Consider the following 15,936-nt stretch of genomic DNA (forward strand, 5'->3'; position numbering starts at 1 on the left):
TATTGCCCCTCCCTAATTGCCCAGAGGGCAGTTAAGAGCCACCCACATTGCTGTGGGTCTGGAGTCACCTGTAGGCCAGACCAGGTAAGGATGGCAGTTTCCTTCCCTAAAGGACATTAGTGACCCAGATGGGGTTTTCCAACAATCGACCATGGATTCACCGTCATTTAATTTTACATTTCTTAAATTGAATTCATATTCCATTGGCTGAGATTTGAACACTGATCCCCAGAACATTACTTGGGTCCTTGCATTAATAGCATAGGCCAATGGGCTGAGGAGAGGCAGATAGAGTGTAATTTAGATCAATGTGAGGTGCTGCATTTTGGAAAGGCAAATCAGGGTACGACTTATACACTTAATGGTAAGGTCCTGGGGAGTCATAGAGATGTACAGCATGGAAATAGAGTGCAGGTTCATAGCTCCTTGAAAGTGGAGTCACAGGTAGATAGGATAGTGAAGAAGGCGTTTGGTATGCTTTCCTTTATTGGTCAGAGTATTGAGTACAGGAGTTGGGAGGTCATGTTGCGGCTGTTCAGGACATTGGTTAGGCCACTCTTGGAATATTGCGTGCAGTTCTGGTCTCCTTCCTATCGGAAAGATGTTGTGAAACATGAAAGGGTTCAGAAAAGATTTACAAGGATGTTGCCAGGGTCGGAGGATTTGAGCTACAGGGAGAGGCTGAACAGGCTGGGGCTGTTTTCCCTGGAGCGTCGGAGGCTGAGGGGTGACCTTATAGAGGTTTATAAATCATGAGGGGCATGGATAGGGTAAATAGGCAAAGTCTTTTCCGTGGGGTGAGGGAGTCCAGAACTAGAGGGCATAGGTTTAGGGTGAGAGGGGAAAGATATAAAAGGGACCTAAGGGGCAACCTTTTCACGCAGAGAGTGGTACGTGTATGGAATGAGCTGCCAGAGGATGTGGTGGAGGCTGGTACAATTGTAACATTTAAGAGGCATTTGGATGGGTATATGAAGAGGAAGGGTTTGGAGGGATATGGGCCGGGTGCTGGCTGGTGGCACTAGACTGGGTTGGGATATCTGGTCGGCATGGACGGGTTGGACCGAAGGGTCTGTTTCCATGCTGTACAGTTCTGTGATAAGTCCACTGGGTCATTTCCTACCCTGTCAGTTTTCCCACATGCTTCCCAGCTTCCTCGCGGTCCTCCATGTTCCCTCTCTGGTTTCCAGCTGGGCAAGCTGCTGTATGATGCAGTGATTCTTGTGCCTTTGGTTGGTGCAGGTAAACGGTGTGGACCTGCATGATGCTGAGCACCACCGAGCAGTGGAGGCATTGCGAAGCTCAGGGAGTTCAGTCACCATGTCAATACTACGGGAGAGGATGGTGGAACCAGAGAATGCCATCACCGTGACCCCACTGCGCCCTGAGGATGACTACGCCCCAAGGGACCGCCGCACGGGCCTGAGGTTCCCAGAGCCTCCTGAAAATGGCCACATTCGGCTGCAGTTTACTACCTCACTGGCACGCAATGAAAAAGGCCTGGGCTTTAGCATCGCTGGGGGCAAGGGATCAACACCATACAAAGCAGGAGACCCAGTGAGTATGAAACCAGAAAGGGGAAGCTGGCTTAGAGGGATGGCTGCATGTTGGTGTACTGCAAGTGGAACCCGAGGTGTATCTGAGCCGTGTGTGTGTGTGTGTAACCCGGGGTGTGTGTGTGTGTGTGTAACCCGGGGTGTGTGTGTGTGTGTGTAACCCGGGGTGTGTGTGTGTGTGTAACCCGGGGTGTGTGTGTGTGTGTGTAACCCGGGGTGTGTGTGTGTGTGTAACCCGGGGTGTGTGTGTGTGTGTAACCCGGGGTGTGTGTGTGTGTGTAACCCGGGGTGTGTGTGTGTGTGTGTAACCCGGGGTGTGTGTGTGTGTGTGTAACCCGGGGTGTGTGTGTGTGTGTAACCCGGGGTGTGTGTGTGTGTGTGTAACCCGGGGTGTGTGTGTGTGTGTAACCCGGGGTGTGTGTGTGTGTGTGTAACCCGGGGTGTGTGTGTGTGTGTGTAACCCGGGGTGTGTGTGTGTGTGTGTAACCCGGGGTGTGTGTGTGTGTGTAACCCGGGGTGTGTGTGTGTGTGTAACCCGGGGTGTGTGTGTGTGTAACCCGGGGTGTGTGTGTGTGTAACCCGGGGTGTGTGTGTGTGAAACCCGGGGTGTGTGTGTGTGTGTAACCCGGGGTGTGTGTGTGTGTGTGTAACCCGGGGTGTGTGTGTGTGTGTGTAACCCGGGGTGTGTGTGTGTGTGTGTGTAACCCGGGGTGTGTGTGTGTGTGTGTGTGACCCGGGTGTGTGTGTGACCCGGGTGTGTGTGTGACCCGGGTGTGTGTGTGACCCGGGGTGTGTGTGTGACCCGGGGTGTGTGTGTGACCCGGGGTGTGTGTGTGACCCGGGGTGTGTGTGTGACCCGGGGTGTGTGTGTGACCCGGGGTGTGTGTGTGACCCGGGGTGTGTGTGTGACCCGGGGTGTGTGTGTGACCCGGGGTGTGTGTGTGACCCGGGGTGTGTGTGTGACCCGGGGTGTGTGAGAGACCCGGGGTGTGTGAGAGACCCGGGGTGGTTGTGCGTGTGTGAGAGACCCGGGGTGGTTGTGCGTGTGTGAGAGAGACCCGGGGTGGTTGTGCGTGTGTGTGAGAGACCCGGGGTGGTTGTGCGTGTGTGTGAGAGACCCGGGGTGGTTGTGCGTGTGTGTGAGAGACCCGGGGTGGTTGTGCGTGTGTGTGAGAGACCCGGGGTGGTTGTGCGTGTGTGTGAGAGACCCGGGGTGGTTGTGCGTGTGTGAGAGAGACCCGGGGTGGTTGTGCGTGTGTGAGAGACCCGGGGTGGTTGTGCGTGTGTGAGAGACCCGGGGTGGTTGTGCGTGTGTGAGAGACCCGGGGTGGTTGTGCGTGTGTGAGAGAGACCCGGGGTGGTTGTGCGTGTGAGAGAGAGACCCGGGGTGGTTGTGCGTGTGTGTGTGTGTGTGTGTGTGAGACCCGGGGTGGTTGTGTGTGTGTGACCCGGGGTGGTTGTGTGTGTGTGTGTGTGTGTGTGACCCGGGGTGGTTGTGTGTGTGGTTGTGTGTGTGTGACCCGGGGTGGTTGTGTGTGTGTGTGAGAGAGACCCGGGGTGGTTGTGCGTGTGTGTGTGAGAGACCCGGGGTGGTTGTGCGTGTGTGTGTGAGAGACCCGGGGTGGTTGTGCGTGTGTGTGTGTGAGACCCGGGGTGGTTGTGCGTGTGTGTGTGAGAGACCCGGGGTGGTTGTGCGTGTGTGTGTGAGAGACCCGGGGTGGTTGTGCGTGTGTGTGTGTGAGACCCGGGGTGGTTGTGCGTGTGTGTGTGAGAGACCCGGGGTGGTTGTGCGTGTGTGTGTGTGTGTGTGAGACCCGGGGTGGTTGTGTGTGTGAGACCCGGGGTGGTTTGTGTGTGTGTGTGAGACCCGGGGTGGTTGTGTGTGTGGTTGTGTGTGTGTGACCCGGGGTGGTTGTGCGTGTGTGTGAGAGAGACCCGGGGTGGTTGTGCGTGTGTGTGTGTGAGACCCGGGGTGGTTGTGCGTGTGTGTGTGTGACCCGGGGTGGTTGTGTGTGTGTGAGACCCGGGGTGGTTGTGCGTGTGTGTGAGAGAGACCCGGGGTGGTTGTGCGTGTGTGTGTGTGAGACCCGGGGTGGTTGTGCGTGTGTGTGTGTGACCCGGGGTGGTTGTGCGTGTGTGTGTGAGAGACCCGGGGTGGTTGTGTGTGTGTGTGTGTGTGTGAGAGACCCGGGGTGGTTGTGTGTGTGTGTGTGTGAGAGACCCGGGGTGGGTGTGTGTGTGTGTGTATGTGTGTAACCCAGGGGGAGTGTGTATGTGTGTAACCCAGGGGGAGTGTGTATGTGTGTAACCCGGGGGGAAGTGTGTATGTGTGTAACCCGGGGGGAAGTGTGTGTGTGTGTGTAACCCGGGGGGAGTGTGTGTGTGTGTAACCCGGGGGGAGTGTGTGTGTAAGTAACCCCGGGGGTGGGTGTGTGTGTGTGTAACCCGGGGGGTGTGTGTGTGTGTAACCCGGGGGGGGGGGGGGGTGTGTGTAACCCGGGGTGTGTGTGTGTGTGTGTAACCCGGGGGTGGAGTGTGTGTGTGTGTGTGTGTAACCCGGGGGGAGTGTGTGTGTGTGAGTGTGTAACCCGGGGGGAGTGTGTGTGTGTGTAACCCGGGGGGAGTGTGTGTGTGTGTAACCCGGTGGGAGTGTGTGTGTGTGTGTGTGTAACCCGGTGGGAGTGTGTGTGTGTGTGTGTGTGTAACCCGGTGGGAGTGTGTGTGTGTGTGTGTGTGTGTAACCCGGGGTGTGTGTGTGTGTGTGTGTGTGTAACCCGGGGGGAGTGTGTGTGTGTGTAACCCGGGGGGAGTGTGTGTGTGTGTGTGTGTGTAACCCGGGGGGAGTGTGTGTGTGTGTAACCCGGGGGGAGTGTGTGTGTGTGTGTGTGTGTGTGTGTAACCCGGGGGGAGTGTGTGTGTGTGTGTGTGTGTGTGTAACCCGGGGGGGGTGTGTGTGTGTGTGTAACCCGGGGGGGGTGTGTGTGTGTGTGTAACCCGGGGGGAGAGTGTGTGTAACCCGGGGGGAGAGTGTGTGTAACCCGGGGGGAGAGTGTGTGTAACCCGGGGGGAGTGTGTGTGTGTGTGTAACCCGGGGGGAGTGTGTGTGTGTGTGTAACCCGGGGGGAGTGTGTGTGTGTGTATAACCCGGGGGGAGTGTGTGTGTGTATGTGTGTAACCCGGGGTGTGTGTGTGTGTGTGTGTATGTGTATAACCCGGGGGGGGGGGTGTGTGTATGTGTGTAACCCGGGGTGTGTGTGTGTGTAACCCGGGGGGGTGTGTGTGTAACCCGGGGGGGTGTGTGTGTATAACCCGGGATGAGTGTGTGTGTGTATAACCCGGGGTGAGTGTGTGTGTGTATAACCCGGGGTGAGTGTGTGTGTATGTGTGTAACCCGGGGTGAGTGTATGTGTGTAACCGGGGGGGTGTGTGTAACCTGGGTGTGTGTGTGTGTAACCCAGGTGTGTGTGTGTATGTGTGTAACCCGGGGTGAGTGTATGTGTGTAACCCGGAGTGAGTGTGTGTGTACGTGTGTAACCCGGGGGGGGTGTGTGTGTAAGTAACCCCGGGGGTGGGTGTGTGTGTGTGTGTGTAACCCGGGGGGGGGGTGTGTGTGTGTGTGTGTGTGTAACCCGGGGGGGGTTGTGTGTGTGTGTGTAACCCGGGGTGTGTGTGTGTGTGTGTGTGTGTGTAACCCGGGGTGTGTGTGTGTAACCCGGGGGGTGGGTGTAACCCGGGGTGTGTGTGTGTAACCCGGGGTGTGTGGGTGTGTGTGTGTATGTAACCCGGGATGTGTGTGTGTGTATGTAACCCGGGATGTGTGTGTGTGTGTATGTAACCCGGGATGTGTGTGTGTGTGTATGTAACCCGGGATGTGTGTGTGTGTGTGTGTATGTAACCCGGGATGTGTGTGTGTGTGTGTATGTAACCCGGGATGTGTGTGTGTGTGTGTGTATGTAACCCGGGATGTGTGTGTGTGTGTGTATGTAACCCGGGATGTGTGTGTGTGTGTGTATGTAACCCGGGGTGTGTGTGTGTATGTAACCCGGGGTGTGTGTGTGTGTATGTAACCCGGGATGTGTGTGTGTGTGTATGTAACCCGGGATGTGTGTGTGTGTGTATGTAACCCGGGATGTGTGTGTGTGTGTATGTAACCCGGGATGTGTGTGTGTGTGTATGTAACCCGGGATGTGTGTGTGTGTGTGTGTATGTAACCCTGGATGTGTGTGTGTGTGTGTATGTAACCCGGGATGTGTGTGTGTGTGTGTATGTAACCCGGGATGTGTGTGTGTGTGTGTATGTAACCCGGGATGTGTGTGTGTGTGTGTATGTAACCCGGGATGTGTGTGTATGTAACCCTGGATGTGTGTGTGTGTGTGTGTATGTAACCCGGGATGTGTGTGTGTGTGTATGTAACCCGGGATGTGTGTGTGTGTGTATGTAACCCGGGATGTGTGTGTGTGTGTATGTAACCCGGGATGTGTGTGTGTGTGTATGTAACCCGGGATGTGTGTGTGTGTGTATGTAACCCGGGATGTGTGTGTGTGTGTATGTAACCCGGGATGTGTGTGTGTGTGTATGTAACCCGGGATGTGTGTGTGTGTGTATGTAACCCGGGATGTGTGTGTGTGTGTGTGTATGTAACCCTGGATGTGTGTGTGTGTGTGTATGTAACCCGGGATGTGTGTGTATGTAACCCTGGATGTGTGTGTGTGTGTGTATGTAACCCTGGATGTGTGTGTGTGTGTATGTAACCCTGGATGTGTGTGTGTGTGTATGTAACCCGGGATGTGTGTGTGTGTGTGTGTGTGTGTGTGTATGTAACCCGGGATGTGTGTGTGTGTGTGTGTATGTAACCCAGGGTGTGTGTGTGTGTATGTAACCCGGGGTGTGTGTGTGTGTATGTAACCCTGGATGTGTGTGTGTGTGTATGTAACCCGGGATGTGTGTGTGTGTGTGTGTGTATGTAACCCGGGATGTGTGTGTGTGTGTGTGTGTGTATGTAACCCGGGATGTGTGTGTGTGTATGTAACCCGGGGTGTGTGTGTGTGTATGTAACCCGGGATGTGTGTGTGTGTGTATGTAACCCGGGATGTGTGTGTGTGTGTGTGTATGTAACCCGGGATGTGTGTGTGTGTGTGTATGTAACCCGGGATGTGTGTGTATGTAACCCTGGATGTGTGTGTGTGTGTATGTAACCCGGGATGTGTGTGTGTGTGTGTATGTAACCCGGGATGTGTGTGTATGTAACCCGGGATGTGTGTGTGTGTGTGTATGTAACCCGGGATGTGTGTGTGTGTGTGTGTGTATGTAACCCGGGATGTGTGTGTGTGTGTGTGTGTATGTAACCCAGGGTGTGTGTGTGTGTATGTAACCCAGGATGTGTGTGTGTGTGTATGTAACCCGGGATGTGTGTGTGTGTGTGTGTATGTAACCCGGGATGTGTGTGTGTGTATGTAACCCTGGATGTGTGTGTGTGTGTATGTAACCCTGGATGTGTGTGTGTGTGTATGTAACCCGGGATGTGTGTGTGTGTGTGTGTGTGTGTATGTAACACGGGATGTGTGTGTGTGTATGTAACCCGGGATGTGTGTGTGTGTATGTAACCCGGGATGTGTGTGTGTGTATGTAACCCGGGATGTGTGTGTGTGTATGTAACCCGGGATGTGTGTGTGTGTGTGTGTATGTAACCCGGGATGTGTGTGTGTGTGTGTATGTAACCCGGGATGTGTGTGTGTGTGTGTATGTAACCCGGGATGTGTGTGTGTGTGTGTATGTAACCCGGGATGTGTGTGTGTGTGTGTATGTAACCCGGGATGTGTGTGTGTGTGTATGTAACCCGGGATGTGTGTGTGTGTGTATGTAACCCGGGATGTGTGTGTGTGTGTATGTAACCCGGGATGTGTGTGTGTGTGTGTATGTAACCCGGGATGTGTGTGTGTGTGTGTATGTAACCCGGGGTGTGTGTGTGTGTGTGTATGTAACCCGGGATGTGTGTGTGTGTGTATGTAACCCGGGGTGTGTGTATGTAACCCGGGGTGTGTGTGTGTGTGTAAGTAACCCCGGGTGTGTGTGTGTGTGTGTATGTAACCCGGGATGTGTGTGTGTGTGTATGTAACCCGGGGTGTGTGTGTGTGTGTGTATGTAACCCGGGATGTGTGTGTGTGTGTATGTAACCCGGGATGTGTGTGTGTGTGTATGTAACCCGGGGTGTGTGTATGTAACCCGGGGTGTGTGTGTGTGTGTAAGTAACCCCGGGTGTGTGTGTGTGTGTGTGTGTGTAAGTAACCCCGGGGGTGGGTGTGTGTGTGTGTAACCCGGGGTGTGTGTGTGTGTGTGTGTGTAAGTAACCCCGGGGGTGGGTGTGTGTGTGTGTAACCCGGGGTGTGTGTGTGTGTGTGTGTGTAAGTAACCCCGGGGGTGGGTGTGTGTGTGTGTAACCCGGGGTGTGTGTGTGTGTGTGTATGTAGCCCGGGGTGTGTGTGTGTGTGTATGTAACCCCGGGTGTGTGTGTAAGTAACCCCGGGTGTGTGTGTGTGTGTGTGTGTGTGTGTGTGTGTGTGTGTGTGTGTGTGTAAGTAACCCCGGGGGTGGGTGTGTGTGTGTGTAACCCGGGGTGTGGGTGTGTAACTCGGGGGGTGGGTGTAACCCGGGGTGAGAGTGCTGTTTGTGTCTATGTAACCCAGGGCGCGTGTGTGTAACCCAGGGCATGTGAGAGGTGGGTGTGTGTGTGTGTGTAACCCGGGGTGTGTGTGTGTGTAACCCGGGGTGTGTGTGTGTAACCCGGGGTGTGTGTGTGTGTAACCCGGGGTGTGTGTGTGTGTAACCCGGGGTGTGTGTGTGTGTAACCCGGGGTGTGTGTGTGTAACCCGGGGCGTGTGAGAGGGGTGTGTGTGTGTGTGTGTGTGTAACCCGGGGCATGAGAGGGGCGTGTGAGAGGGGTGTGTGTAACCCGGGGGGTGGGTGTGTGTGTAAGGTAACCCGGGGGGTGGGTGTGTGTGTAAGTAACCCGGGGCGTGTGAGAGGTGTGTGTGTGTAACCCGGGGTGTGTGAGAGCTGCGTGTGTCTGTGAGAACAGTGTGTGTGTAACCTATGGCACATCCTGTTTTTAGGCGATCTTTATCTCGCGGTTAGCTGATGGAGGATCTGCACACAGGGATGGGATCCTGCGAGTTGGAGATCGGGTTATCTCGGTAAGTGCCCTCTGTCAGTGAGCTGTCTCCCCAGTTGGGAGATTGTATGGTGTGGGTTGGAGCAATGTTCTGTGCGGGAGTGCTCCATGAGCCAGGATTCTGGGTGTATGAAGACCTCGCATGGTATGGTCTACTCTGACTGGCATCAGCTTGTACCCACCTGCTGAGGGTATCAATCTATGCCAGCCACTGCCTCTGCTGGGACAGCCATGCACCTCGGGTGTGGGAGCCCCCCTCTCCACCGCTGCTAAGTGAGGATTGACAAAGAAGCTGTGTCATCCTGAGCTGCTGGGAGTGACTAGATTCGGTCTCGACAGTCTATCAGATGGAAGCTATGTTCTCCTTGGGAGAGATTATGTACAGATTCACTGGGATTGTGCTGTGCTAAAGGGGAGCAGGGAGAAAAAGGCTTCACAGCTGATTGGGCATTCACTTCTGCTCCACTATTAACCAGGCCATCAGAAACTGGAACAGGAGGAGGCCATTCAGCCCCTCGAACCTGCTCCACCATTCAACAGGATCATGCCTGATCAGACATTCCTCATGTCCCCTTTCCCCTAACCCTCGATTTCCCGATGGATCGTGAATCTGTCCAGCTCAGCCTTAAATATACACGAGGGCTGTGTCCCCCCACGGCTATCTGGGGCATGCAGTTCCAGAGAGTAACATATCTGAGAGAAGGTGTTCCTCCCCATCTCAGGATAAAATCGGTGCCCCTTTACTCTCAGCCGAAAAGAGACTACAAAGAGACTGCAGTGAGATCATCACTGATCTGATGGTGGTCGGAACTCCGTTTTCCTGCCTGTCCCCATCCCTGTTGACTCCCCTGGAAGGTTTGACATTGGCCTACAAGTCCTGAATTTATTAAATATCTCTGCTACCATTACAGTTGGCAAGGAGATTCCCACAGAATAATGGCTCTCTGAAAGAGAAAACCTTTCTCTTCATCTCTGTTTTAAAAGCAAGTCTTCATTTTTAAAGAGTTGGCCGATGTAGTCTCTCCCACAAGAGGTAACGTTCTGTCAGCATCTGCCCAGTCAACCCCTCTCGGGCTGGTGTGTGTTTCAATAAGGTCACCCCCCCAATCTTCGACATGCCAATGGATACAGATGCGAACTGTCCGACTTTATCCCTTCCAACAATGAGTTACAAAGGCAGCATGGAGAAGCTAGTTTGGTGTTGCTGCATGAGGTGGTCAGGCAGTGATCTCTTTGAGTTGATGGGCTCACTGGAGAGGGCTGATCTTGTCTGGGAAGAGCTGGGGTGGGGTTAGAAATCGAGCACACGGGTGGAAGCCAGGTCATTCAGAGGTCACTTCAAGAAGCATTCCGTGTGGCAGAGCGGGCCCAGTTGTTGCTGACTGGCCAAACTGAAAGAGTTTCCCCTTTTGCCTGTCCCTTTGGCTCATTGACGCGATGTGGCTGTCACTAGCCAGTGCGGAGTGCCTCTCCCTAGTTTCCCCATAGAAACGTTCCGGTAGATTTGTCAAGTATGATTTCCCTTTTGAATGCTGACTCTGTCTGATCCTGCCTCTGTTTGAAACATTCAGCTGTTAATGGTTGATAATAGATTGTAGTATTTCCTCGCAGGCTGACTGGTCTACAATTCCTGGGTTTCGTTTCGTTTCGTCCCGTCCCGTCCCTGTCTTCAATAGCGCGGTTACATTCGCTCCCTCCTATCTGTAGGAACTGTTCCAGAGTCTTGGACACTGACAGCCAATGCAGCTGCTGTTTCTAGGGTCAGTTCCTGAAGGACTGTGACCTGTCGGTTATCAGCTTTTACCCCACCAGTTGCAGAAATGCCAATTCCTGAGTAATAGTGATTTCGGTCACTGCCTTCTGCTGTGTCCTTGAGGCGTCGGTTCTCTCTTCTCTTTCCCCCCCCCCCCCCCCCCCCCCCCCCCACTCCCCCACTACCCCCCAATCCCCCCAAACCCTGAGCATTTCTGGGATCAGTTGGTTTGGAGCGATGCACATTGCTGTTATGGTGTTGGGGTGGGGGAGGTGTTCCTAGAATTTGCCCCAATGACACTGCGGCAACACTCCCCTGAACTTTACTCTGTATCTAACCCTGTGCTGTCCCTGTCCTGGGAGTGTTTGATGGGGACAGTGTAGAGGGAGCTTTACTCTGTATCTAACCCCGTGCTGTCCCTGTCCTGGGAGTGTTTGATGGGGACAGTGTAGAGGGAGCTTTACTCTGTATCTAACCCCGTGCTGTCCCTGTCCTGGGAGTGTTTGCTGGGGACAGTGTAGAGGGAGCTTTACTCTGTATCTAACCCCGTGCTGTCCCTGTCCTGGGAGTGTTTGATGAGGGGACAGTGTAGAGAGAGCTTTACTCTGTATCTAACCCCGTGCTGTCCCTGTCCTGGGAGTGTTTGATGAGGGGACAGTGTAGAGAGAGCTTTACTCTGTATCTAACCCCGTGCTGTCCCTGTCCTGGGAGTGTTTGATGGGGACAGTGTAGAGGGAGCTTTACTCTGTATCTCACGATGTGCTGTCCCAGGAGTATTTGGTGGTGTGAGGCTGGCTGATCTGATGCTAGCCTAAGTGGCATTGCTGATGGTAGGCACTGTTTGAGACCTGCTTGTTTGCTCTGGTATCTGAATGCACACTCCTGCTCTCCTCCTTCCTGGCGTATTTCGCTAATGATGTTTTTGAGCTGCACAGTGAAGGATCCATTCTCTCTGGCCTCTGATTTGCATGTGACTAGCATAGCCAAGCACTGTGTGGTGGTGGGTTTCTGACCTTAATCTCCTGACCTGGTTAACAGCATGGGTTACCAGGGCAGTGGCCAGTAGTAAGAGCTGTTACTGTGTGGTCAGTGGTGGCTTCTGTTCACTCTACACCAGATTTTCCTGCACTCGTGCAGCCCACAGTCAAACCTCCTGTGAATGGTACTAACTGCTCTGTCCTTTCCTCAGTTTGTTGCTGCCATTTGCTGTGATTTGTGCACGCTTTCAGGACAGAGGGATTCTCATTGGGGTTGATCAGGTTTCAAACAAAATGGTTGTTTTCCTGAGCCTCCATCAGTTTGAAGTTCAGCCAGACTGCTCCCAGTGTGAGCTGGAGAAGCCATGCTGAGCTCCCATGACAGGTCATTCAGCTGCTCTCTGCGGCTGGCAAACACTCGCAAGGTGACTGAGATATTACTGTGCCCTTTCATATGACCTGTTCAAGGAGTAAAATCATGGGTTTTAATGTCATGACTGGTTTTGGTAGAATAAGTGATGGAATCTGTGTCTCATGCAGGCAGGTCAGTAACCCGAGAATCATCAGTGACAGGGATGTGACAGAATATCAGTGACTGGGCTATGGGACAGGGATGTGACGGAATATCACTGACTGGGCTATGGGACAGGGATGTGACGGAATATCAGTGACTGGGCTATGGGACAGGGATGTGACGGAATATCAGTGACTGGGCTATGGGACAGGGATGTGATGGAATATCAGTGACTGGGCTATGGGACAGGGATGTGACGGAATATCACTGACTGGGCTATGGGACAGGGATGTGACAGAATATCAGTGACTGGGCTATGGGACAGGGATGTGACGGAATATCAGTGACTGGGCTATGGGACAGGAATGTGACGGAATATCAGTGACTGGGCTATGGGACAGGGATGTGACGGAATATCAGTGACTGGGCTATGGGACAGGAATGTGACGGAATATCAGTGACTGGGCTATGGGACAGGGATGTGACGGAATATCAGTGACTGGGCTATGGGACAGGAATGTGACGGAATATCAGTGACTGGGCTATGGGACAGGGATGTGACAGGAATATCAGTGACTGGGCTATGGGACAGGGATGTGACAGAATATCAGTGACTGGGCTATGGGACAGGAATGTGACAGAATATCAGTGACTGGGCTATGGGACAGGGATGTGACGGAATATCAGTGACAGGGCTATGGGACAGGGATGTGACAGAATATCAGTGACTGGGCTATGGGACAGGAATGTGACGGAATATCAGTGACTGGGCTATGGGACAGGGATGTGACAGAATATCAGTGACTGGGCTATGGGACAGGGATGTGACAGGAATATCAGTGACTGGGCTATGGGACAGGAATGTGACAGAATATCAGTGACTGGGCTATGGGACAGGAATGTGACAGAATATCTGTGACTGGGCTATGGGACAGGGATGTGACGGAATATCACTGACTGGGCTATGGGACAGGGATGTGACAGAATATCAGTGACTGGGCTATGGGACAGGGATGTGACGGAATATCAGTGACTGGGCTATGGGACAGGGTTGTGACAGAATATCAGTGACTGGGCTATGGGACAGGGATGTGACGGAATATCAGTGACTGGGCTATGGGACAGGAATGTGACGGAATATCAGTGACTGGGCTATGGGACAGGGATGTGACGGAATATCAGTGACTGGGCTATGGGACAGGGATGTGACGGATTATCAGTGACAGGGCTATGGGACAGGGATGTGACGGAATATCAGTGACTGGGCTATGGGACAGGGATGTGACGGAATATCACTGACTGGGCTATGGGACAGGGATGTGACGGAATATCAGTGACTGGGCTATGGGACAGGGATGTGACGGAATATCAGTGACTGGGCTATGGGACAGGGATGTGACGGAATATCAGTGACTGGGCTATGGGACAGGGATGTGACGGAATATCAGTGACTGGGCTATGGGACAGGGATGTGACAGAATATCACTGACTGGACTATGGGACAGGGATGTGACGGATTATCACTGACTGGACTATGGGACAGGGATGTGACATAATATCACTGACTGGACTATGGGACAGGGATGTGACAGAATATCAGTGACTGGGCTATGGGACAGGGATGTGACGGAATATCAGTGACTGGGCTATGGGACAGGGATGTGACGGAATATCAGTGGCTGGGCTATGGGAGAGGGATGTGACAGAATATCAGGGACTGGGCTATGGGACAGGGATGTGACAGGAATATCAGTGACTGGGCTATGGGACAGGGATGTGACAGATTATCAGTGACTGGGCTATGGGACAGGGATGTGACGGAATATCAGTGACTGTGTTATGGGACAGGGATGTGACAGAATATCACTGACTGGGCTATGGGACAGGGATGTGACGGAATATCACTGACTGGGCTATGGGACAGGGATGTGACAGAATATCACTGACTGGGCTATGGGACAGGGATGTGACAGAATATCACTGACTGGGCTATATGACAGGAATGTGACAGAATATCACTGACTGGGCTATGGGACAGGGATGTGACGGAATATCACTGACTGGGCTATGGGACAGGGATGTGACAGAATATCAGTGACTGGGCTATGGGACAGGAATGTGACAGGAATATCAGTGACTTGGCTATGGGACAGGACGTGACAAAATATCAGTGACTGGGCTATGGGACAGGGATGTGACGGAATATCAGTGACTGGGCTATGGGACAGGGCAGTGACGGAATATCAGTGACTGGGCAATGGGACAGGGATGTGACGGAATATCAGTGACTGGGCTATGGGACACTTTCACATCAAAATCAGGAAACACTTTGCCAAGCAGAGGCTGCTATATATCTGAATCGCAGGGTAGCAAAAGGATGAAGTTTTCAATTGTTATGGACCTAGGGGAGTGAGTGGAATTGGGATGGAATTCAGCCATTGCTGACTGGACAGACAAAGCCGATCATGAGCTCCTGGCCATATTCCTGTGTCCCCTCAGTGTGGCATGTGTCTAACACAATGTTCTGTTGCCATCTCAGCCCGGCCTCCTCCAAATCCAGGACACCTTTCAAACTGATGGCATCTGAGTCGAAGCATCGATGAGATCTTACTGTCCTGAATCCTGTAGCCTGCACTCCTATAAGCACACATGTGTATATATGTATATATATATATATGTGTGTGTGTTGTGTGTGTGAGAGAGAGACTGGGTGTAGGTTTTTATGACTGCCTCTGGAACAGTGTGTATCTACGGCTGGATGAACATGTTTAGTATACTTAGTGTGGAAACAGCCCCTTCGACCCAACAAGTCCACACCGACCCTCCAAAGAGCAACCCACCCAGACCCATTCCCCTACATTTACCCCTTCACCTAACACTACAGGTAATTTAGCCTGGCCAATTCACCCAACCTGCACATCTTTGGACTGTGGGAGGAAACCCACGCAGACACGGGGAGAATGTGCAAACTCCACACAGACCATTGCCTGAGGCGGGAATTGAATCCGGGTCTCAGTTGAAAGAGCATGTGTGAGCATTCACTTGCATGTGTGATTCTATGTGTCTGTGTGATAGCGTTTAACCATGTGTGAGAAACTCTGTGAGCCCGTGAGTGTGAACATGTGTGTGAGAGATGTTTGTGTCTGAGCGTCTATGGGACTGTGTATGTTTGTGTGTGTGGCTGTGTGATGCACTGTGCCTGTGTGTGTACGAAACCAAAACAGAAAGACCTGCGGATGTTGGAGATCAGAAACAAAACGGCAATTGCTGGAAGAGCTCAACAGGTCCTACAGCATCTGAGGAAGGGTCAATATTCTGAAATGTTAACTCTGATTTCTCTCCACAGATGCTCCCTGACCTGCTGAGCTTTTCCAGCGGTTTTGGTTTTTGAGTGTGCAGTAATGGGACAGGTTCAGAGCCGGTTTCTCTCCACTATGTGGAACATGCAGTTTCTCCAAGAGCTTGTTCACGATTTTAAACACTTTAGTGTTTCCAGTAATTAAAAAGAAACATGTTCACCCGCACGCCAGCAAGCTGAAAGAGGACATTCACATTTACCCAGTCTGTGTCTCCAAACAGCAGGGAGCACCGTACCCTGTCAAATCAGGTTCACATCAGCTGCTACAGCAAGTGCTCTGTGGTGGTGACAGAACCCAGCCCGATGGCTGACACCATCGCAGCTGGCAAAAGGGAGATCATGCTGAAATCATCAGGCAAACTACCCTCCTTCTGAGAGTTATGCATATAGTATTATACTGTCCTCCTCCAAAACACCCTTTGTCAGTTACTTAATGGCACTCTCTCAGCACTGACCCTCCGACAGTGCGGCACTCCCTCAGCACTGACCCAACGACAGTGCGGCACTCCCTCAGCACTGACCCTCCGACAGTGCGGCACTCCCTCAGCACTGACCCTCCGACAGTGCGGCACTCCCTCAGCACTGACCCTCCGACAGTGCGGCACTCCCT

General features: G+C 53.0%; 2 protein-coding genes across 2 annotated transcripts in view; one reads left to right on the forward strand and one right to left on the reverse strand.

The window, feature by feature from the left end:
* The window catches only part of LOC122546194 (uncharacterized), a 655,534-nt gene that overhangs the window by 229,319 nt on the left and 410,279 nt on the right, over positions 1-15,936 (reverse strand). The gene's annotated exons all lie outside the window — the stretch shown is intronic.
* Positions 1-15,936, forward strand: part of scrib (scribble planar cell polarity protein) — a 176,230-nt gene that overhangs the window by 131,333 nt on the left and 28,961 nt on the right. Inside the window, exons 19-20 of the mRNA XM_087987775.1 lie at positions 1,243-1,557; positions 8,666-8,746. Of these exons, the coding sequence (XP_087843901.1) occupies positions 1,243-1,557; positions 8,666-8,746 (396 nt within the window). The remainder of the gene's footprint in view (positions 1-1,242; positions 1,558-8,665; positions 8,747-15,936) is intronic.

Source organism: Chiloscyllium plagiosum, unplaced genomic scaffold, assembly GCF_037043375.1.
Source record: "Chiloscyllium plagiosum isolate Xiang-an unplaced genomic scaffold, Cpla_swu_hap1 HiC_scaffold_5, whole genome shotgun sequence".
NCBI classification, from domain to species: domain Eukaryota; kingdom Metazoa; phylum Chordata; class Chondrichthyes; order Orectolobiformes; family Hemiscylliidae; genus Chiloscyllium; species Chiloscyllium plagiosum.